Below are 25,663 nucleotides of genomic sequence, written 5' to 3'. Positions count from 1 at the left end.
GACTAATTTAAACGTCCTTCCTACAATTAATTAGATGTCAGTTCAATAAAAATACATCCTTCTGTGAACACAAAGTACAGGGTGGTCCAGAAGTCCGGAAACACCCTCATAAAATTCAAATGGAGTAGCAAACAAGGAAACAGAGTCCCTACACAAGGAACGGAAAGGGGAAACTTTATATGCTATGCCACCAACATGGCGGCCATCTTGAAAGCCGCCATCTTGGATTCAACTCCAAAATTTCAAATGGGAATGTGGTCATGTGACATATCAAACAGATAGAGAATTTTACTACAAAAAAAATGCCGTTGTTATTTTAAACATAGCTTTATTCATTCTCAGGTTATAGCCAGTTACATGTGGCAGCGGTGGGGCACTCAGCAGCATGTGTTATGTGGCGAACAGACATTACACCTATGTTACACAGTCTCGAGAGACCACCAACAGTCATAAGAATGGCTCGATACGTTGTCCATTATGTTGGATTGTTAATGCTATCCTCCGAACTCAGTCCCGATGAACTTTGACCAACACATCTGACTGAATTTGACCACACGCATCAACAATGCGCTGCTTTAGATGATGCAAATCCCGTATTTTCACAGAACAAACCAGTGCTTTGACATGACCCCAACAATAAAAATCCAAAGGAGTCAAATCTGGTGAACGTGGTGGCCACTCCACAGCACCCCTACGACCAATCCACTTTTGAGGGAACTGCACATCCAGGTATGCTCGCACATTGTGCCCATGATGTGGTGGGGCTCCATCATGCTGAAAGAAATCCAGAAATGTCCCGTCCTCCATTAACAATGAGGGAAACACTTCTTCATCCAATAACTTCAGATAACCACTGGCTGTTGACGTACCATCAATAAATAAAGGTCCAACGACTTTGGTACCCCATACCAGACCATCACTTTTGTGAGTCGATCATTTTGGAAGCATCAATCCAGTGCAGATTTGTGTCGGATCAGAATTTGTGATTATGCTTGTTCATTCAACATTGATAAAGAAATTGGCTTCATCACTCAACAGTACCTGATAGGGGAAACATGGGTTTATCTGCAGCTGCTGTGTCACCCATTCTGCGAACTGTACCCGATGGTCTGGGTCATCCTCGTTCAGGTGTTGGAGCAGCTGAATTTTGTACATGTGCCATTTATGCTGTGATAAAATTCGCAGTATTGAGGTACGGCGAACCCCACATTCTTGTGACAGGCGACGAGTGCGCCATTGCGGACTCTTGCTAAATGATGCGAACACGCTCACTGTTGTTGCTTCATCGGTGGCGGATTTTGGTCTTCCAGCCTTAGGTTTATCTGCGACAGAACCTGTTGCTCAGAATTTGGCCAAAAGCTTGGCAACTGCGCTGAGTGGTGGGCTGTCTGGTTGGGTGACGACTGTTGAAATCCTCAGCAATGACCCATGTGCTTCTTTCTCCTGATATCAAGATGATTTGAATGTGTTCTTCATGTGTTAAGGACATTTTGTAACCTGTAAATAAGGAAACAATGATTAAAAAGTTAGCATGAGTAAATGATACCTAACAGTTAAACACATGTAACATATCAGGCATGGGATAGTCACTTTGCACAGTTTCAGACTCCATTTTATGACTTCTCAGTACGTAACACTCACACTGCCGAGCGTCCCACTGCTGCCGCAAGTAACTGGCTATAACCTGAGAATGAATAAAGCTATGTTTAAATAAGGACGGCATGGTTTTTCTAGTGAAATTCTCTGTCTGTTTGATATGTCTCATGACCACATTCCCATTTTTTATTTTGGAGTTGAATCCAAGATGGCGGCTTTCAAGATGGTCGCCATGTTGGTGGCATAGCCTATAAAGTTTCCCCCTTCCAGTTCCTCATGTGTAGGGACTGTTTCCTTTTTTGCTACTCCATTTGGATTTTATCAGGGTGTTTCCAGACTTTTGGACCAACCTGTATGTGTCTTGACAATAGAGGATTTTAATCTAGAATTCATTCAGATATTTAATCTGCCATTTAGTTTGAAAACTGTTAAAAGCTTCATTCAAACTTTTCACACCTTGTGTAACTTCAGTGCATCTCCTTATTTCAATTCCTGAGTCTTCCAAAAAGCTTTTTATTGGTGGGAAATGAACAAACTCATTTTTATAGAAAGTAAGAAGGTATTGTGAGCAATAAAAACATTAACTTGTTTGGTTTGAAAAGTTAAATTAAGTTCATTGATCTCTGTAAAAATGTCACTTAAACAGCCATTCTGAATGAGAGAGTTTATTTCAAATAACCTCTCAATTTCAAATTTTGTTCTACGAAGAAAGCATCCATTTTGACCCCAGTGCAACAATACAGGTCAGTATCTTTCCTCAAAATAACTGCCTGACCTTAGTACATTAAGGATGATATGCATATACACATCCCATGTCCTCACGTGCGATTTTGAATAAATCATTATTTAGTGGCTAAAATTTTAGCTACTTTCTGACCACATTAAGAGCATTCTTGTAACTAATGGATAATCTTTTTTTTAATACAAAATCAATCAAAAGCAGCCAAACAGTTGCAACAACAAAAGGTTGTTTTAATCAACCTTTGACAATGTTTTTGGCAGATGTAAACCTGTCTTCTTCAGGAACACATGTAAGTAAAATCTCACATTGGAAAAGTAGCAAATAATGAAGCAATCTGACATTTATCCAATGAAAATATGCATTCAGCACATTTCATTGGATACATTATTAAATACACTTATGACCAGGCAACAATGGAATCAGTAAATAATTCTTTCATTCAGCGAGTGCACCGGTGTATCAGTGTCCAGGGTCACCACTTTGAGTACCTTTGAATGTTCTACTCCTGGGTAATGGTATAGAAGTGTCAAAGTCAGTTTTGTGTTATGTTTTTACTTTGTTTTCATTTGTTTTCTGACAACTCCAGCAAGTGGATGAGTTTGTGATCCCAGCCTCAAAGTCAGTGTTGTGTTATGTAATTGCGTTTCAGGGAATGGTACACTGTGATACATTTTTGAATAGGTATTTAGAAGAGGAAATGAATTACTGAATAAAAAGTACAGGGTGCCATTTAAAAAAGTCATACTACCCTCCATATCTTTGTAAAAAAAACAAGTTACAACAAAGGCAATCATGCTGATTGACATCCCCCTGATGGCTAAAGAACATTTGCTTGAAACATTTTGCAATTTGCACCTGAGCAAACAGTTATTTAGGGTAGTCAAGATAAATGAGACACCCTGTATTCAGTCATGTTCAATAACCAACTGAAATGAACCCCATACCATTTCCTGTTAAGATATCTATCCTGTACTGATTCCCTTTTTGATCCATTCAATCAGTCCCACCCATGTGCTTGTTTTATTCTGTGACGATGGGGAGTTCAGGAAGTACAATGTGTTCTCATGACTGTCGAGGTTATCTTTTAACATTGGTTCCTGGATTCACACCAGTCTTATTTGATGCTGCAAGAATAATGGAGATGTTATGCAATTTATACGCAGGTTGGCAGGTCTTCTATAAAATGTGGAATTCTCAAGGAATTACATTTTACATGGAAAAATTGGGGGAACTCCCAGGGAATTTCAGGAATTTATTAATATATAAGTGGATTGTATGTTTTTAACCTAGCATGAAATTTAATTTTATTGAGTTCTATAAATTACAGTTTTCTACTGCTCATAGCTAGTATATCTCAGCAGCAAGGAAAGCAGAATCGTTATTGTGGTATGCCCCCCCCCCCCCCCCGCACACTGTTAATTTATCAGGACCTTCTTATGACACCATCTTTCTTCCCATATCTGGAATTCTCATGGAAAGTTTTTCTTTATTTATTCATTTTTTAAGTATGAGTTGTCACCCTGACATAGAAACAGACCATTTTCCTTTCATGTGTCAGAATGACAAGTACCTCTTTTGTCTTTCCCTGTTCCCCCCTCCTTTAGAGGAGGGCAATTTTGGGGGATATGATTCTCTCTCGCAGTCCCAGTGCACCAAAATAATACAAAATTACAACAGAAATAGGCATCATAGAATAACACGCAAAAATTACTGAAGTGATCTCATTGGGGGCTAGCATTAGTTTTATGTAAGGCTGAAAATTTAGCATGTGTTTCTGCAATACAAGTAATGCTACATAAATTTAAATAAATGACATGTGATTGCATTTAAGGAATTACATACAGTTTTTGCAGTTGCCAGTTGTCCCCAATAGTGGGCTGCTTTTCACAACTACTAACACAGGAATGAAAGAACAGTAAACAATCCTTAAATAAGCATAACAAGATTATATAAGTTCATTTTTGTCTAAAAAGCCAGCAAAAGGCTAGTTGAATCACATGTACCATTAATGTAATGTGGGCACTAATAGGTTACAGGAGAAAATTTCAATTCTTTATTAAAAAATGTGATGAACTCTTACAGAAAAAATATTTATAGTTCCAACACAATGCTGATGAATGAAGAAGCAACTGAGACTTCTTACTTCGCTACCTGATAGCTCAATGTGAAATCTAGTCTGTTTTGGAAAATCTTAATCTTTCTCTATGCAGATGGTAAAATGTATGGTAAATGAAGAATCAGAAAAACAAATAGCTAACATTCCATGTAAGAAAGAAATGCCAGCTCAGTGTCTCGGAGATTTAGCAACTAGTTCAAAAATGAACAAGCTTTTTGGTCTCAAATCATCAGTATGTTCATTACAAATGGATGAATTTAACAATGTAACTGACTCTCGGTATTAATTATAATAGCTAGGTTTCAGCACACAACTGGAGGATCTCAATTTTATGCAAATCTCTGCCACCACATATTACTGGGGTTGAAACAGTTGGTTTCCTAGATTCTTTTCTTGAAGAGAATGAAATAACATGGGACAACTGCAAGGAAGAAAGAACACGAGAGGCATAATTTTTTGTCTATGTAGTTTACTAAAAATAGTGCCAGAACTGTTCTAGTAACCACTGCATGATCCACAGGCAAAAGAAAAAGTTAAATATTTTGAACATGGCTGTAGCTCAGCAAGTTAGAGATCAGTAAATGAATCCAAAGCAGCCAACAAGTTGCAACAAAATGTGCCTTTTTCAACCTTTGGCTGTGCTTTCAAAGCATCTTGAGACTTATATGTAACTAAAATTTCATATTGTAGAAACACCAGATGATGAAACAGTCACATTTTTCCAATGAAAATATGCTGTATCATTGAATGCATTATTAAATATGCTGGCCCCTATGATCAGGGCTTGTCAAGCAAGAATAGTTCAAATACAAAAATAAAACCAAGCAAATAAAATGGCAGTTCATGTTGTGAGCAGCACACTGCCTGACAGGAAATGGAGAGTGTTCTTGCTTGACAAGCCCTGATCATAGGGGCCAGCATATTTAATAATGCATTCAATGATACAGCATATTTTCATTGGAAAAATGTGACTGTTTCATCATCTCGTGTTTCTACAATATGAAATTTTAGTTACATATATGTCTCAAGATGACGGGTTTACATCCTTTGAAAGCATGGCCACTACCAACAAGGCCTGGACGAATCCCGCACTTCAGTACCGTAGCAGATGACCTTTGGTATGATGGAATGAAGCAGATGACTGAAAATACAGGTGCTCAAAAGATGGTGTACTGGAATAAACTTTTCAGACACCAGCACGTATTCAGTGCAAGAAATGTAGTGTGAGGCCTTGTGTTGGAATGTTTTACAGCTGATTCTACCAAGTAATTTGTTGTTTTTGATTTGTAATTTGTTCTCATGTACATGTACATATATGGTACAGTAGATTATATTAAAACTAGAATGAAAAGAATGCTTTTTTCACTTTAGATGCTTCTTTTCAAATGTAGCAAACATGCTAGAAGAATTAAATGTACAACACAAAAAATAAAAATAAAAAATAGTTCGGGCAGTAATGGGTTAAACTCACTCTGAACAGATTTCTTATGACATTTTCAAATGACATCAAGGAAACTTCTCTTTCTGCATGAAAGGATAGTTCAAATTATGTACACAGTTCCCCTGCAAACTCCAGATGTAATCTTTTTAAGAAACTTGAAATATTTACAGCAACTTCTCAATAATAAAATCATCTCAGTTTACAAGCTGCGTCATTTCAAATAAAACACTTGAGCTTTCGACAGCTGTATCTGTCACCGTCATCAGAAGATGAAATCACTGGCTGCCGGGGCTGGCAGTGATTTCAACTGCTGATGACAATGGTGAAAACAGCTGTCGAAACATTGAGTGTTTTATTTGAAATGATACGGCTTGTAACCAAGATTTTATTGAAGCATGATGCTGTGAAAGACTCTGAAGACACAACTTTTCAATACATTTATTCCATTATCAACTACATGGTTGACAATCCTATGCACTACAAGAACCAGTGAAATATACCATAATGACATTACAAGGAAGGAAGGCCAACCTCCATTGGGATTTCAAAAAATTAACTCTTCTACACAAAAATGTAGAGTATTCCCGTACTAAAATATTTAATTCAGTGCCAAATAACATCAAAGATCTATGTAGTAATAGAGTATTGTATAAAATAAAATGAAGACGTATTTGGTAAAATTATTGAAGTTCATTAGATTACTAGAATTTTCATGCATACATTTTTATTGTTTTATTTGTCATGTATTATTGTACAACATATGCTAATTCTTGTTCAGTGTTTGTTTTCACTTTTTCTGTAACTAGATTTGTAATTTCCTGTAATTTTCATTGTTACCTTTGGTGGGATAAACAAATATACTGTTACATGTGAAGCTAAAAGTTATAGGAAAAATGTTGAAGCTGAACCCACCTGTTTTTGACCGAATGGTGCACTGTGCTGGAATGTGTACACACCACAAAGCCAATTTCTTGAGAATCAATTGCAGTTGTTACATATAGCCCTAAACCTGGCAAAGCATGTTAATTTTATGAAATGTTCTCATAATAAGATGTTACATTTTGATCCTTTATACAGACAGTGTGTATAACAAATACTCAGAAGAGCCATACAAGGTCACATCAAAGTTATTTTTTGTACCCACTTTGACTGTTGCTGTTTTCCAGTATGTGATAAGTTTGGCCACTTATCAGTCCCATCTTCTTCTTGAAGGCACTGGGTAATAGACGTAACTGTTTCCCGTGAAATGTGTGGCTTTAATATTTTCTATTGGCTGCACTTAAACCCCTGATAATGACTTAGCAGACAAAACCACAACAATAGTGGGATTTACTAAGAACACCGGGCGCAGAAAAAGAATTTGACCACAGGTGTATATTTACACCAATACTTCATAACCCACTGTATGGGGTACCCTGTACCGCTACTAGTCATTTCCTTTCCTGTTACACTCACTCACAAATAGTGTTAGTGAAAAACAACTGTCTATATGCCTCCGTATTAGACCTAATTTCAAATATCTTGTCTTCGTGGTCCTACCACGCTATGTATGCTGGCGGGAGTAGAATCATTCAGCAGTCAACTCCAAATTCCGGTTCTCAAAAAGAACATCGCCTCCCCCCCCCCCCTTTCCCAAGGATTCCCATCTGAGTTCTTGAAGCATCTCCGCAGTACTTACATGTTGTTCAAACCTACAGGTAACAAATCTAGCAGCTCACCTCTGACTTACTTTGATGTCTTCCTTCAATCCGACCTGGAACATATCCCAACCAACTTGAGCAGTACTCTCAAACATGTCACACCATTGTACCCATATGCAGTATCCTTTACAGGTGAACCACTCTCTTCTAAAATTCTCCCATTAAACCGAAGTTGAGAATTAGCCTTCCCTATCACAGTTCTCACATGCTCGTTCCATTTCAGACTGTCTTGCATCATTATGCCCAGATACTTAAACAACTTGACTGTGTCAAGTGGGACGCTGGTAATACAGTATCCCCAGCATTATAGGTTTCATTTTTCTACTGATCTGCATTGTCGTTGTTGTGGTCTTCAGTCCTGAGACTGGTTTGATGCAGCTCTCCATGCTACCCTATCCTGTGCAAGCTTCTTCATCTCCCAGTACCTACTGCAGCCTACACCCTTCTGAATCTGCTTAGTGTATTTATCTCTTGGTCTCCGTCTACGATTTTTACCCTCCACACTGCCCTCTAATACTAAATTGGTGATCCCTCTATGTCTCAGAATATGTCCTACCAACCGATCCCTTCTTCTAGTCAAGTTGTGCCACAAGTTCCTCTTCTCCTCAATTCTATTCAATACCTCCTCATTAGTTATGTGATCTACCCATCTAATCTTCAGCATTCTTCTGTAGCACCACGTTTCAAAAGCTTCTATTCTCTTCTTGTCTAAGCTATTTACTGTCCATGTTTCACTTCCATACATGGTTACACTCCATACAAATACTTTCAGAAAAGACTTCCTGACACTTAAATCTATACTCGATGTTAATAAATTTCTCTTCTTCAGAAACGCATTTCTTGCCATTGCCATTCTATATTTTGTATCCTCTCTACTTCCACCATCATCAGTTATTCAGCTCCCCAAATAGCAAAACTCCTTTACTACTTTAAGCGTCTCATTTCCTAATCTAATTCCCTCAGTATCACCCGACTTAATTCGACTACATTCCATTATCCTCGTTTTGCTTTTGCTGATGTTCATCTTATATCCTCCTTTCAAGACACTGTCCATTCCGTTCAACTGCTCTTCCGAGTTCTTTGCTGTCTCTGACAGAATTACAATGCCATCGGCGAACCTCAAAGTTTTTATTTCTTCTCCAGGGATTTTAATACCTACTACGAACTTTTCTTTTGTTTCCTTTATTGCTTGCTCAATATACAGATTGAATAACATCGGGGATAGGCTACAACCCAGTCTCTCACTCACTTCCCAACCACTACTTCCCTTTCATACCCCTCGACTCTTATAACTGCTGTCTGGTTTCTGTACAAATTGTAAATAGCCTTTCAATCTCTGTATTTTACCCCTGCCACCTTCTGCATTAAATTATAGTTTTCCACATTTAGAGCTGACTGTCATTCATCAGACCAACTGGAAATTTTGTCTAAACCGTCTTGTATGCTCCTATAGTCACTCAATTACAACACCTCACTGTGCACCACAGCATCGTCAGCAAACAATCGCAGGCTGCTGCCCACCCTGTGCACCAATCATTTATGTATATACAGAACAACAGTGGTCGTATCACAATTTCCTGGTGAACTCCTGATGTCTCTGATGAACACTCATTGTTGAGGACAACACACTGGGTTCCATTACTTAAGAAATCTCTGAGCCATCTGTGTACCTGTGAATGTACCTACGTTAATAACCTGAAATGGGGCACCGTCTCAAATGCTTTCCGAAAATCTAGAAATATGGAATTTGCCTGATGCACCTCATCCACTGTTCACAGCGTATCATGTGAGAAAAGGGCAAAAAGACAGCACCAAACAAAGGACTTTGAGTACAGGAACTAGGAGTCGCAGCTGCACGTTTTCGGCACTACAGGAATGTAATTGAAATCTAATATATGGACGTCTTTACTCAAAATGAATTGTAATTCACAGAAAATGTATACGTGAGCAAAATGTTTGGACCAACCAATTGTCACGATGACAACAAGAAAAACTTGAAAGCACCACATACTCGTGTATCATACTTAGCTGACAAACCCAACAGCACTTCTTCAGAAATTAAAACAATCATATGTCGATGTTTCAGTATGTCCTAAAAGGGTCAAAGTAAATGAGTATTCTCTTGTGCACAGACTAGCCACGACTTAATTAACATTAAGTATGTTCAAAACCGATCACCGTTTTCACACTGGCATATTGCCGTTAATATTCAACTATGACCCTTAGTTCTTATACTAAAATTCCTCAATTTGATGCTGTCTTTTTGCTCTAAACGTTTGGTCAAATTGTTTTTCTGCACTCTGTACATGCACGTCAAAGACGAAAATGATGTCATCCACAACAAATGTGTATTTGTGGCTGGCATGACAGTCAGCATAAATACGGGCACTCAAGTGTTGGAACCTGTTTCTACTTCCTGCGAGATAGTTTCCGCACATCAATTACGATACTTTATTTAAATTGAGTACACTGTTTATACAAGTTGTATCCAGGAGTTGTTTCTAAATGGCATCCTACGCAGTATCCACTGCCCAGTTTCTGTTTAATCTGCTAGTGACAAGTGCGGCAGAAAAGCTGTCCTGTAGATTGAGGTACATTTACATGGGACACAGAAATTGAGTATTGCCCTAATTATGACTCAGCAACACAATGCAGACACGAATTTCGGGGTCACATTACTGTTACAAAATAGATGGACGGGAATTAGTGGACGAGTTTGCAGCTCTCTTGCTTTTGCATCCCACGAAGAAAAATGTTTACAGGGAAAAGTGAAATCAGACATTGTGTGTGCATTCTTCTTTTAAATAGGGGAAGAGCTACTGAAACTCTGACTCATGAATTGATGCTGGGTGGATAGTTTTTCTATAATTGCAACACAATTTGAATATATTGTAAAAGCAATTGGTTTGAGAGTTGATAAGAGCAATACCAATATGAGAGACTGTATACCAATTATAGCAAGACTAGAAATCACCCTTGGGTTAGTGGCTACTGGAGATTCACACACACGTTTGATGTACTTTTAAATCACACTTTGCATCGGTATGTGTCTTAATATAAGAAGCTTTCAATGATTTTGTGGAAGGGCTCAAAAAATTCATTAAGGTTTGTCAGAAGTATCAAATGTTTACATTTATATTTTATTGTAGTTCACCAGAACACTGCAACAACTATGGACCTCATACGTGTGATACATGTATGAAAGAGATGTGGAACACGGAAAGTAGGCCAATGTATACTTGGTCACGAACACGGAAGCACAAGCGACGACATTTACAAAAAGTTTAAATGTTGCCAGAACCTACGTAGAATACAGCTGTGGCTCACTGCCACTGATCCACTTCTGAGACTGCATTCTCTCTCTCTCTCTCTCTCTCTCTCTCTCTCTCTCTCTCTCTCTCTCTCTCTATATATATATATATATATATATATATATATATATATATATAAAAAGAAAGATGATGAGACTTACGGGCACATATATATATATTTAAAAAGAAAGATTTTGAGACTTACCAAACAAAAGCGCTGGCAGGTCGATAGACACACAAACAAACACAAACATACACACAAAATTCTAGCTTTCGCAACCAACGGTTGCCTCGTCAGGAAAGAGGGAAGGAGAAGGAAAGACAAAAGGATATGGGTTTTAAGGGAGAGGATAAGGAGTCATTCCAATCCCGGGAGCAGAAAGACTTACCTTAGGGGGAAAAAAGGACAGGTATACACTTGCACACACACACATATCCATCCACACATACACAGACACAAGCAGACATTTGTAAATTTACAAATGTCTGCTTGTGTCTGTGTATGTGTGGATGGACAAATGTCTGCTTGTGTCTGTGTATGTGTGGATGGATATGTGTGTGTGTGCAAGTGTATACCTGCCCTTTTTTCCCCCTAAGGTAAGTCTTTCCGCTCCCGGGATTGGAATGACTCCTTACCCTCTCCCTTAAAACCCATATCCTTTTGTCTTTCCTTCTCCTTCCCTCTTTCCTGACGAGGCAACCGTTGGTTGCGAAAGCATATTACTTTCTATGTTCCACAACAGCTGTGGTCATAAATGAATCACGTTTTTGAAATTCATGGTTTTCCTGCTATCCCATTTCTACATTCCTGAAGACAACAGACAGAGTGCGTCTATGTAAATGCACAAAAGTGAAATAATATTGTTATGTGACTCAATACTGCAGTGCTGTCTGCACGAAAAAGAGTGAGAGCGAGTTAGAGGTATTTACAGACAATGACAGAGGCAGGTATGGCCCGACCATATGAAATATTCTCCACCCCAGACGGGCACGACTGGCAACACCTCACGCATACCTCGGTAACTACCTGCAGCAGCCTGCTCCGTCAGCAGTGTCACCAGGCCATACGACTACACTGCCTCGTATTGTAGCCACAATGCAGTGATGTTGCCAGCAACAATGTTGTGGCCAACACTATCATAAAATATGGTACATAAAAATGCAGCTTTAGGTGCACTGAGAAATCCAATTACTGATACACGTGGCCGAGCAACCGACGACTGCACACCCCAAGAGCACATCCCTCGACACGAGACGAGGTGCTGTGCCGAGTCAGGTGATACACCGATGCGGTTGTAGCAATAAAAATGGATCGCTCCGGTAGGCACAAACCGTGATGTCCTTAAGACTGACAAGAAGCCATGTCTGTGCCAATTAGGTGACTGCCATCTTGATGGATGTCAGTCTTACAGGTCCTGTTCCAAACTAGGACATTCTTGTAGAACTTTTGAGGTATACACTCATTTTATTGTTTGGCTATGGTGGAATATGAGGTACAGTAGATTGCTACACTACTGCCTGTCTTCTATCACACTTTATCGTTTGCTCTGAACCTGACAGGTGGTATTTTTGCAAACTTTTTCAGAAGTGCTAGTCCAGTAAGGTGTGCAGGACAACTGCTCTGAACTTAGGAAAATTAAGTAGGGCATTTGCCCAAGAAAGTTCTGCATTTAATACCCAGTCTGGCACACACAAGTTCCCAATCAACAAATACTCCATTGCAAAGTGAAAATTCCTTCCGGAGACTTCACTGTCAATTTGATGTCAGCACCTTCAACAGGCTGCCACCAAACTTTGTAGCGTGCAGTGAACTCTAGTGTTGGTGATGTGATGTACATTATGCAATTTTGCCATCAGTGTTAACAGTGGAGTGACAGCACACTTCACTTCATAGTTTGCTGGACATTTAACAGATTACACTGCAATGTACATCCTGTGACTTCTGGTGAATCTGCGTCACTGCATCTGTGCGGCTGCAGTGTTGTTACGAGTAAAATTATAAATAACTTCTAACTTAACTCTCCCAGTGCCTGTTCGAAGACTGGAAGAACAAAGCAAGCTGAGAAACGATGAGCAAGTCAGAAGTACTCAGCACCCAGAACACTGCAATGAGTGTAGTAATGAAGGACTTGAAGCACAGCTACAAAGTCTCGCTCATAGCTGTCAAATGGTTAGACAGTGCACACATATATTATAGCTTTCCACCATTTGATAGGGCAAGCTTTTGTAGGAAAAATTATGTTGACAAGACAGTCATATAATATACATACAACATATCAATTTGATGTATGTATTTATACTAAATACATCTGATGATGAGGCTGAAAGCCTTGAAATTGGTGATGGCAAAATAAAATGAAGAACATTAAATGCAGTCTGAGGTAAACTTTCTTTCCCCGAATTATACATCAGGATTTTATCCTCTCAACACGGTACATGTTACAATTGAGAAGTAATCTTAACAAATTACAGTTGGTAACTTTCAAATAATGACTGTCTACAACACAGAGCAATGTATCATAGTCTTAATCAACAGTTCCAGGTTAGACCAGCCTGAAGCACATAATGAGCCCTGCCAGAAGGTGTATGCACTAGGTGTGTGGAACCAAAGTCCAGCCATGACTGTGTGACCAAAGCTGGTGTAATTCCACAAAGCAAATCAGTTAACACTCCAATGCCTCCACGTGTCAGAAAATATATAGATTTACAGCTGGACACCCACCTACACAGTTCCTTACTCTCTGCATGCCTGAGGATCACAATCCCGAGTCTCAATTCCTCAAAGTGGTGCCGAGAAATGTTTCTCAGCCACCGATCGCGTGTGCGAGGTCGCTGAACTGCCCCCTCACGGGGAAGGGGGGTGGGGGTAGGGGTGGGGAGAGACTAATTCAATTGAATCCTGGTGGTCTCGCGAGGATCTTGAAGGACACTTGCCCCATACCGAGATACAGTTTAAATTTGTACCCCCTCAGTGCCCGGTAAGACTTCTCGTCGATAACGAGAACCAGCGACGTGCCATCGTCCGCATCTTTCCTGCTGACGGCCTTCCATTCTGCAGATGGCACGCCTATATTCTGCTTCTGCAGAAGTGCCAGAATCTCGGGGGTACCCTTCTTGCTTGCAGGTTTCGGGATCCAGACGAGAACCTTCGCCAGCCGCATCACGGCGTTGGCAGGCCCGACCTTCAGCCTGGCACCTCCCCATGGGCTGATGTCGGGTATCGTCTCCTCCAGCCACACCGCCGTCCACTTGTTGGCGCAAATGAAATACGAGGCCCCGTCGGTGCACCGAGCAGACAGGAACTGCAACGGCTGCGTGCCACCGGACAGCTCGATCCTGTCGAGCAGGGCATCCTGCAGCGCATCGTGCTGCTCCTCGGTGATCTTAACCGACGGGAACCCTCTGCAGACGACGGCCATCCTCACGGAGGTCGTCGGGTCCCCGCACGGAGACGCGGGGCCGTCGCTCGGGTTTTGCCCCGGTTCCGAATGACCAGCTTCCTCTCCTGGAGACACCTCCAGTTTGCCATTCGTCGCACCCACGGGCCTGGAGTTTGGAGCTACCTTAGCCGGAGCTCTCCCTCTCTGCGATCGTTCAGATCTGGGAATCACCTTCTCTCCTGCTGCCAGTGCCCGCTGCATTCTCAATTTGCGCTTCTGAGCTCCACTCCGCTGTCTTTTTCCACGCTGCTGTTCCTTAAATGAGAAGTTAAAATACAGACGTACGTCATAAATAAGAAGTGCAACAGATGCATAATTTTCAGTTGTTAAACATATAATAATAATCTGCAGAAATTACGAGGGCTATCCTGAAAGTAACCTCCATTTCAATCTAGCACGAGAAGCAGTGAGGGGGACAGAACAGTCACTACATTTACCCTGGTCACTAAGCTCAGCATGGAAGCCACACTACATTGCTTCTCATTCACTTACCGTATCCACTGAACTTTAACCACAACAGCAGAACAGTAGTGGAATATTCACTACTCTGAATCAGTGAAGCACCTGATACATACGTATCTTTTCAATTTACCGATTGTCTTCTTGGTTTTTTTTTTATTTGGCAATGACAATTTTTGGTAGAAAGCTAACACTACTGATTGCTAATAAGAGAATTTTGCATAATTCTGGAATTACATTTCACATGTGGCAAAGTTAATAATGTTAGATAAAAATACAAAAGTACAGGACATTCCACTGTTTACATCACATAATCAAAAATTTCAGATACAGTTTGCTTCTTTCACAAAAACTAATAATGACTATGAATGTAGATTGACATTGTACTTCTAAATTTATGTAGGCAAGCTTTGAAGTCTGATATTAGCAGAATAATTAATAACTAAAATCAATGTACAAAACTTGAAATTTTAAGCTGGTTCACTTAGGATTCTAACATAAAACTTGATTTTATAGGAAAAAGCAGAGATTAATTAATCAAAAATCTATAATGTAAAACAATGTTATACTTTTATAAAATACAAATGCCCTGTATGGTTCCATTTGTCACATTATTTCACACTAACTTGGAAAAGGCTGTATTATTTTTTGCCTTGCATATTGAAGCATAAATCTTAAAAAAGATTGTATTGTTGTTCTTTTATAAATACCCAGTAACAGCTCATTCAAAAGTAACTAATGATCCCTTATATTCAACATTTGCTGCATGCATCACTGACATGGCCTGAATTTATATAGATTTTGCGCTACAAATATCAGCTTCCTACGTTGTTCCTCAAATTAATAATTTTGAATAAACAAAGTGTATTCAAAAACTAGGGTACATTTGGCATTAAAAAATTCAGCTCATTAGGAAAGGTTTCCATCAACAATAATATTTTACTATATATCAACTTTACTTTTCCACATAATAGCCATTTACATCTCTACACTTTCTGTAACACTGCACCAGCTTCTTTAACCTCTCTCACAGGAGTCTTCAACTGGCCACTGAATAAGTTGGTAACACCAGTCTTGAGTTCGTCATTTGTTACCCACCCAGCCACTTCTTCAAATGCAAAAAGAAGAAATAGTCACTTGGTACAAGGTCATGACTGTGTAGAGGATGCTCAAAATGTTCACAACAAAAATCTTGAATCTTCTCCTTGGTTCTGGCAGTGTGTGAAGGTGTGCATTATTGTAATGGAGGATTAAACCACACGACATTTCCCCACTGCATCGATTATGGATTGCATGTCTCAGTTCGGTCAGCAGTTCACAGAATACATCAGCTGCTATTGACCCATGGTACATGAAATCAATCAAAAGGATGCTCTTTTTTTCCCAAAAAATGATAGCAATCACTTTTCAATTCAAGAACAGAGATTGCTTAAACTTATTTGGTTTGTTTTGATTCTGCACTGGTGTACGATATCAATATCTTGTCGGTCGTAACAATGTGGGAAACAAATTCATCTCCTCCTTGTCTATAGTGCTCCAAAAACTGTCTGTACTGTGTTTTCTCAGCTCTTTGTGCTGATCAGTGAGCATTTTTGGAACCTCCCTCACACACAGTTTGTGATATCCAAGCTGTTCAGTGTCAATTCTGTAAACTGTGATTCAAGCAACATTTTGGAATTCATTAGCCAGATAAATAATCATCAATCACTGATTGCTTAGAAGTTTTCAGTTCACTTTTATCAACAATGTTGCTAGTATAAATACTGCTCATCATGGACATTTGTACAGCAAATTTGAAATTATTGACACCATTTTTGAACGTGTTTGTCACCCATTTTTCAGGTTCGTGTAGTAGGCATAACTCACGACATATTTCAGCAGCTTAAGATCCTTTCGCCAGCAAAAATCTTAGCACCTCCCGCACTTCACAAATGGCAGAATCTACAATTGTCTTGGCCATTGTGATCTGCTCTCATCAACTGGCAAATGGTACTGAATCAAACGAACATTGCAGTTGTTTCCTAAAGAGTAAGTAGACAGGGCTGCATGTGTGAAACTTCATTCAGACCTACAGTCAGTTAAATGTTAGTCACCAGACCTTAGTTTTAGAACATGCCTTGTATGTTGAAAGGATATCAATATTAAAACTTCGAAATGAGTGTTACAATACTGAAGATCCTGCCAAACATGAAATCCACTGTGTAATACAGATTTCAGTGGCAAAAAACTTCAAAACTGTTGACATTTTTTGCAAATATTGTATGGTTTCTGGGTGGTGACTGTTACAACACAGGGGCATTCCAGAGAGCGGGCATAGAGATCCCGACAGAGGGAAGTGAGACACATTGAAACTGCCAACCTCACCCGTGGCCAGTTATCAGGAAGGAGACGTCCCTCATTTGCAAAGAGAGCAGGGTACACGGGATGGCCAGGGAATCGGTGAATGGTGATGGTGTAAGAAACCAGGAGCTGGCTCCATCATATTTGTAGAGAGGGAATCCCCACTTCTGTGAGGAGACTGTCAATAGCAAGATGCACTCCATAATGGTGAACAGGGTCAAGTATTTTCAGAGTGGAAGGAGCCACTGAACCGTAAACCTGACTACCACAATCTAGTTTGGACAAAACCAGAACACAGTAAAGATGGAGAAGAGTAGCATGGTCTGCCCCCCCCCCCCCCTCTGATGTGTGAACCAGGAGGTGGGGAGCATTAAGCTTCCGCATACATGTACCGTATTTACTCGAATCCAAGCCGCACCTGAAAAATGAGACCCGAAATAAAGGAAAAAAAAAAAAAAAATTCCCGAATCTAAGCCGCATCTGAAATTTGAGACTCGAAATTCGAGGGGAGAGAAAAGTTTTAGGCCACAACTCCAAATCGAAACAAAGTTGGTCCATTGTAATATGAGACACAATTTAGGTCAGATGAATGACGATACACCTACAGTACTTTGGTTCGAGTCGTAAGCTTAGCAGTTAAGCTTTACCAGGTAGCCATGCTATGCATCAGGTGCTCCATCCGTATTTATACGCGTACCCTTCCTTTTTCACGTGCTTCGTCTGGTTTGAATTGATTGTTTATTTTTCTTTGATCTGATAAGTGCAATATTCTTTGTAATAGGTGTTTACGTCACTCTAAGCTGAAAATGCATTACTGTACTGTGTCATGCATTGTTTGTTGCATTCTGATAGTGCGTGTTTACGAACTGTCACCGCTCGCGGCATGGCTTGCTTTTGTGCACGCTACCGCCGCTTACAATTAAGAAAAAAAAAGAGAGGAATCGTCTCATTAGCGAAACAATAGCAAGAGACTGCTATTTGTTGTTACTTACACTGCTGCTTTCTTTGATAATGATCAACAAGAACCAAATAATAGACCGCGTATGATAGAACATGTTCTGAACGAGAGTTAGGCGAAAATTTTTCTCCGTTTGAAAATCTTTGCGGCCACTTCTTTGGTACATCAAATTCTACACAGAAATTAGAGTAATCTTACATTTAAAAATCTAGTCAGTTGCCGTGCTTCATTTCTGACTGTATCACTATTAGGCATAAGAATAATACGAATATAAACATGAAACGATACGTATATTCTTCCGCGTTTGCTGTTGTCTCACTCTAGTTTCGTAGTTTATTAGGCAGACAAGATTTAAATGAGATAGCAGCAAACATGAAAGAATACATGGCAAAATGTTTATATTCGTATTATTTTTATGGTGAAGAGAATACTGCATGTGATTTGCAATTCATAAAAGTTCCTATTAGCAACCATCTCTTCTCACAGGTAGGAAAAAAAATCAGAACGTAGAGTTGGCCATATTGACAAACATCCCAAACAGTCTTGCCAGTCGGATTTTCGTAGTACATTGAATTTCTGCTACATCTGAAGATGAACAATACGGGGTTTGTATTTACTTCGTTGCATAATGTATGAAAATGCAGTGGTCGAAATTCGGGGCAGAGAAAAAAGCTCGTCTTCCACCTTTTTTTTTTTAATTTATTTACTGACGCAGAGAATTTGGCGCCAGAATTTATCTTTGTGCCTGCAAAGCATGCCTGTGTAGCGCTACATATATTCGACGGCAGAAGTTAGTTGTGGCGGCACCTACCAGCATATTTCAGAACTTCCGCTTACTTTGCACTTGATTCTAAGCCGCAGGCGGTTTTTTGGATAACAAAAACCGGAAAAAAGTGTGGCTTAGATTCGAGTAAATACGGTAGTCTTCAGATGGTGGATATGGGGACCCAACATCAGCATTTTATCAAAAATAAGGCCCAAGAAAAGGGACTGCACTACAACATCTAGGAGCTGGTCACCTAAATAAAGTTCCGGATCAAGGTGTGCTGTGGGTCGATGAAAAATGCATAACCTGGGTTTTGGAGGTAGAAAACTGGAAGCCATGGGAAACTGAGTAAATTATCAGTTGGAGACCGTCCTTCCCGGAAGCCACACTGATACGAAGACAAAAGGTCCTGAGATACGAGTACCGTATTTAGTTGAATCTAAGCTACACTTTTTTTCCGGTTTTTGTAATCCAAAAAAACGCCTGCGGCTTAGAATCGAGTGCGAAGTAAGCGGAAGTTCTGGAAAATGTTGGTAGGTGCCGCCACAACTAACTTCTGCCGTCGAATATATGTAGCGCTACACAGGCACGCTTTGCAGGCACAGAGATAAATACTGGCGCCAAATCCTCTGCGTCAGTAAATAAATTAAAAAAAAGGTGGAAGACGAGCTTTTTTTCTCCGCCCCGAGTTTCGACCACTGCATTTTCATACATTATCCAACGAAGCAAATACAAATTCCGTATTGTGCATCTTCGAATGTAGCAGCATTTCAATGTACTACGAAAATCCAACTGGCAAGACTGTTTGGGATGTTTGCCAATATGGCCAACTCTACGTTCTGAATTTTTTCCTACATGTGAAAAGAGATGGTTCCTTATAGGAACTTTTATGAATTGTGAATCGCATGCAGTATTCTCTTCATCGTAAGAATAATATGAATATAAACATTTTGTCATGTATTCTTTCGTGTTTTCTGCTAACTCATTTAAATCCTGTCTGCCTAATAAACTACGAAACTAGAGTGAGACAACAGCAAACGCGGAAAAATATAGATATCATCCCATGTTTATATTCGTATTATTCTTATGCTGAATAGTGAGTCAGAAATGAAGCACGGCAATTGACTAGATTTTTAAATCTAAGATGACTAATTTCAGTGCAGAATATAATGTACCAAAGAGGCATCTGCGAAGATTTTCAAAATGAGAAAAATTTTCGCTAAACTCTCATTCAGAACATCTTCTATCATACGCTGTCTATTATTTGGTTTTTGTTGAAGATTATCAAAGAAAGCAGGAGTGTAGGTAACAGCAAATAGCAGTCTCTTGCCATTGTTTTGCTACTGAGACGATCCCCCCTCCCTCTTTTTTTTTAGTTGTAAGCGGCAGTAGCGTGCACAGGAGCAAGCCATGCCACGAACAGAGACAGGTCGTAAACACTCATTATCAGAATGCGACAAACAATGCATGACACAGTACAGTAATGCATTTTCAGCTTAGTGTGACGTAAACACCTACAACAAAGAGAACGGCATTTATCAGATCAAAGAAAAACAAACAATCAATTCAAACCAGATGAAGTATGCGAAAAAGGAAGGGTACCTGTATAAATACAGATGGAGCACCTGACGCATAGCAATGGCTATCTGGTAAAGCTTAACTGCTAAGCGTACGACTCTAACCAAACTACTGTAACTGTATCGTCATTCATTCGACCTAAATTGTGTCTCATATTACAATGGACCAACTTTGTTTCGATTTGGAGGTGTGGCCTAAAACTGTTCTCTCCCCTCGAATTTCGAGTCTCAAATTTCAGGTGCGGCTTAGATTCGTGAAATTTTCTTTTCCTTGATTTCGAGTCTCATTTTTCAGGTGCGGCTTAGATTCGAGTGCGGCTTAGATTCGAGTAAATACGGTATCAGACATAACCGGAAGCTAACCATCATCTCGAGCAGTTTACAAAGTACAATCGTTAGGCTAATCAGGCGGTAGTCGTCGCAAGATGTCGAGTTCTTCCCGAGTTTAAGGACAGGGATAACTACACTGTCTCGCCATTGCAAGGGCAAGGCACCTGTGAGCCAAATGCGGCTGAAGACCCTGAGCAGATATTGCCTCTGAGTGGAGTCCAGGTTGTGGATGGAATTCACAGCTGGAGCCATGTCACGTGAAGAGATAAAGCCTGCAAGAATTCCCATTCAGTGAAGGGTTCACCCTGGTGGGGGTTCAAACAGAGGGGAGTCTGTTCAACTCAGCATTTCTGCCAGAAAAATGTAGCAGGAAGGGGGAGAACGCCAATGCTGTTGCAGTGTGTCACAAGGTGTATTGCATAGACCAATGGAGCAGTACACGGAGCAACCTGAAGGATAAGATCCTGGACAGTTGATCGTCACTGATGGAACAGAATACAATGGAGCTTGGACCAAACCTGTAGTGAGAAGGCATACATCCCCACAGAGGAAACATAGCACTCCCATCATTCCTGCTTATCACTTAAAAGCGAGGTGGTCGGTCTCCGAAGGGTGTTGTTTAAATCACTAAAGCACGTGTCAGCAGTCCTGGACAGCGACCGCTACGACCTCAGTCCACCACGCTACCGATCGACAACAAAGGGAACCGGTGGATAGGAGGATAGCAGTGCCAGCAGCATGAAATATAGTGGTAGAGAGACCCTGCACTACCACATCAATGCAATTCGACAGAGAGGCGTCTAAGTGCACAGCAGATGTATATAAAGGACAACTGGCCCTGCAAATGCGCAACAATGGTGGCAGGGGACTGACTGATTCACCAGAAAGTGGTTACTGTCCCAAAGATCATTATGGGGTGATAGGGAAGTCACGAGAGCAGGGAAGGAGGTTATGAGATCAATAGCAGTAAATGTGCCACGAGCGGCACTGAAGTGGGTAGCGGAACCCTCACTGAGAGACACAAATCAACGTCTGTATTAAGTTAGTCAATTAGAAGATCCCTATCTGTCGAAGTGGCACTCTCCCACATGGGATGTTGTGCATGGAAGTCCTCGAGGAGGACATAGGGGACGGGAGTTGCTGTATTCAATGTAAGGAAGTAGACTGCCTGGAGGGAGGTAGACATTGCAAACAGTGAATGCTGGGGCTGTTTGCACTCTAACCACTACTGATTACACATTGGTGCAAAGGGGGATCCAGTCACTAATGACATCGGTGCGAACCAAAGTGCAGACCCTTCACATGCTATCTCGGGACCGACACGGTTCCGACAAAAAGCCCAATAACTACAAAATGTTGGAGAGTGGTCATCACAGAAGAAAGCATAACAATAGGAAACAAGCTGTTGTATTTCTCGTAGGTGACAATAATATCCAATGCAATTCCACTGGAATATCGTGTGGTGAGAGTCCAGGTTAGACATAAAAAAGCCAAGGGGAGGTCGTTTCACTCAGTCGCTGGTCTTCACCGACAAGGATAGGGTGACATCCACACATAAAACATCAGACTCAGCTGTGAGGGGCGAGATGACAACTCTGGGGCCACCAGGGTAATCTTGTCCTCGGACTTATGTTGTTTCTTATTTTTCTTCTTATACTTCTTCTCTATCAGAAGTGGAGGAGGACAGGGCAAAGAGGGAGAGCAGGCTTCTGTAACACCCAAAACTGCGAGAGCGCAGGAGACCATGGGACGATGGGACGCATAGACTGTGTATATTGTTGCTAAGTGTCATAGTAGGCTTCTGACATCAGACGCCACAGGAAGGGGGGGAAGGAGGGAGGGAGCCCCAGGGGAAGCCTGATCACCGGCAGGTGCCAAAGAAGAGAGGCACTATTTCGACCAGAGAGAGGGAGCAGTTCCCAAAGGAGAAGGAATGGGAACCCGGAGGAGGATGGGTAGGGGGAGGGGGAAGGGAGAGGAGAAAGGGATGGGGCTGGGGTAAGAAAGGGGTAGGAGAGGGAAAGGATGCAACAGGGGCAAAAGCTCCTCAACGATGCTCGAAGGAGTAAGATATTTATTTTTGGCAAGTCTCAGCACAACATAGGCTATCCATGAACTTGTACTCTTGGGTCTTCTTTTCTCTCTAGTAAGCTGGGCAATCTGGTGACCAAGGAGAGGGGTGGTCATGACAACTGACACACACAGGTGGCAGAACACAGGGGCTTCCTTCACACAGTGGGTATTCACAGTTACCACACAGAGGGTTCGAGGTACAGCGGGAGGGTATATGCCCAAAACGCAAGCACCAAAAACACCTCGTGGGTGGTGGGACGTACAGCTTCACATAACCTTTATCTTCTCTGGGAGTGTATCTTCCTTGAGAGCCAGAATGAAGGCACCAGCATCAATGCGCTTGTCTTTACGACTCTTCTGCACACATTGAACAAAAATGACACCATGTAGCTCCAGATTGCCCTGCATTCTTCTTCAGTTTGCAGGATGAGGTCCCTATGAAAAATCACTCCCTGGACCACATTCAGAGACTGGTGAGAGGTAATAGACTAAGACATTGCCAAGACAATCGCAAGCATGAAGAGCTGCAGGGTGGAAGAAGAAGCTTTGATCAAGAAGGAGCCCGACCGAATCTTGTGGAGTGACTCCACTTCACCAAACCTTGTCCTCTATATTCTCAAGAAAAAAAAAATGGCTTTCTGGCGATGAATGTGTCCCTCTTCATCCTAGTACAGACGATGTAACAGGGAAAGCAGCCCTTGCCAGGAGTTCCTATGCCCCAGGCACACAAGCAACGACTTCTTGGCATAAATGGGAAAGGGACAGCTCAGGTATAAGTAGTGCGATCCCCGCATTGTTAGGTGGGCTCAGCCAGATGGGTACATACCTGCCCCACCACACACAGTGGCTACACGTGCTGGTGACCTAGTAGGGTGGAGGGGGGGCTACGGCAGCGAAGGAAAAGAGGAAAGAAGGAGGAGGAGGAATCCACAATGTTAATGTTTGGGAGGGAGTTCTTCCCCAAAGGGTTTACACAAAAAACAGAAAATGTAGAAATGGAGGTCAAACCCCAATCGGTGATCTAAATGGCAAAAAGGATGAAAGAGAACAGGCTGGATGAAACTAATCTGGAGGCAATACAGGGAACCAAGATGATAGCCAGGTCGACATAAATCAGAACACGGAAAGAGGGGAAGGATGGGGAAGCAGGAAAGAAGTGAGGATAGGGAGGGAAGGGCACGGTGAAGGAAATACAGCCAGGGAAGGAAGAATGGACTGTAATAGCGCAGAGCCCTGTGTGCATCAAATACAAACTCATAAAAGAACCGTGAGCTCCGCCCCCAGGGGGAACTTTATTAACACACTTTCTTCAGACAGTTTACATCTATCTTTAAGAATATTTCAGTTCAGCATGTTCAGTATCTCTGTGACATTCTCCCACATATTAAACAAACCTATGACCACTTGTGCTGCCATTCTCTGTATACGTTCAATATTCTCTGTTAGTCCTATTACGTTCAGGTGCCGTACACTTGTGCAAGTTTCAGGAACCGGTCATATGACTGATTTGTAAGCAATCTCCTTTGTACACTGATTGCACTTCACCAGTATTCTACCAATAAATTGATGTCTACCACCTGCTTTACCCGTGACAACCTATGTGATCATTCCATTTCACATCCCTACAACATTTTACCCCCAGGTATTTGTATGAGTTGGCTGATTCCAACAGTGACTCACTGATATTATATTCATAGGATACTACTTTTTTTGTTTGGGAAGTGTCAAGTTTTACATTTATGAACATTTAGAGTAAGTTGCCAATCTCTGCACCATGTTGAAATATTATCAAGAACTTATTGAATTTTTATGCAGCTTCTCTCAGACAGTATTTCATTACAGATAACTGCATCACCCGAAAAAATCCTGATTGTACTATTGTCTGCAAGGTCATTAATATACAATATGAACAGCAAGGGTTGCTACACAATGCTTTTTGAAAATCAAGAAATACTGCATCTACCTGGCTGCCTTGAGCCAAAGCTTTCAGTACGCCATGTGAGAAAAATGTGATCAATGTTTTCGGAATTATGCTTTTTGGAATTGAGGAGGTAATTTTGTTCAAGATACCTCATTATGTTTGGGCTCACAACATGTTCTAAGATACAACAACAAATCAATGCCAAATATATTGGAATATAGTTTTGTGGATCACTTCTACTACTTTTCTAGTAGAAGGATGTAACCTGTGCCTTTTTTTAAAACTGGGCACGGTTTTTTGTTTCAGGGACCTACAATAGATTATAGTTAAAAGAGGGACTAACTCAACTGCAAATCCCGTACAGAATCTAAAAGGGATTCCATGGGGCCCTGAATCTATGTTAAAATTTAACGATTTCAGCAGTTTCTCAACACCATTGACAATAATACTTATTTCATACATCTTTTAGGGATACGATGATTACATTGTGGCATTTCTCCTAGGTGTTCTTAGTAAAGGAACTAGTTTTCATGGCCACAAAAGAAATTTAAGTTTTCCACATCACCTATTAGTGATCTCTAGTAAAGCGTGTTTCTTTAAAGAATCAAACTACCAGGTACAAACAGCTTCACACTGCTGATTACTTTACAAATGAAGTAATGAGTTACTTATTTTATGTCGAGCAAGTAAACAAACGATGTTATATTAGAAGTTATCGGAAGTAACTAAATACTCTCATTATCAAAGCATTTTGAATTTGGTCAATTGTAATTACATGAAATATTAAGAATCAAATTTTTGTTGCCCCTGGACACCATTAGATAGGCAACCTCAAACTGAGAATGTGCACCATGAACCGGGCTACCAATTTAGTAACACAGATTCCAAGTTCA

The 25,663-nt window shown here is 40.7% G+C and overlaps 1 protein-coding gene across 1 annotated transcript in view; it reads right to left on the bottom strand.

The window, feature by feature from the left end:
* Window positions 1-13,276: 13,276 nt before the first annotated feature.
* LOC124720164 overlaps window positions 13,277-25,663 on the bottom strand; it is a 65,900-nt gene continuing 53,513 nt past the window's right edge. The window contains exon 4 of the mRNA XM_047245480.1: window positions 13,277-14,601. Coding sequence (XP_047101436.1) covers window positions 13,795-14,601 — 807 coding nt within the window. The 3' untranslated portion in view covers window positions 13,277-13,794. The remainder of the gene's footprint in view (window positions 14,602-25,663) is intronic.

This window comes from Schistocerca piceifrons, chromosome 11 (assembly GCF_021461385.2).
Source record: "Schistocerca piceifrons isolate TAMUIC-IGC-003096 chromosome 11, iqSchPice1.1, whole genome shotgun sequence".
NCBI lineage: Eukaryota > Metazoa > Arthropoda > Insecta > Orthoptera > Acrididae > Schistocerca > Schistocerca piceifrons.
This window is presented reverse-complemented; position numbering and strand designations above follow the sequence as displayed.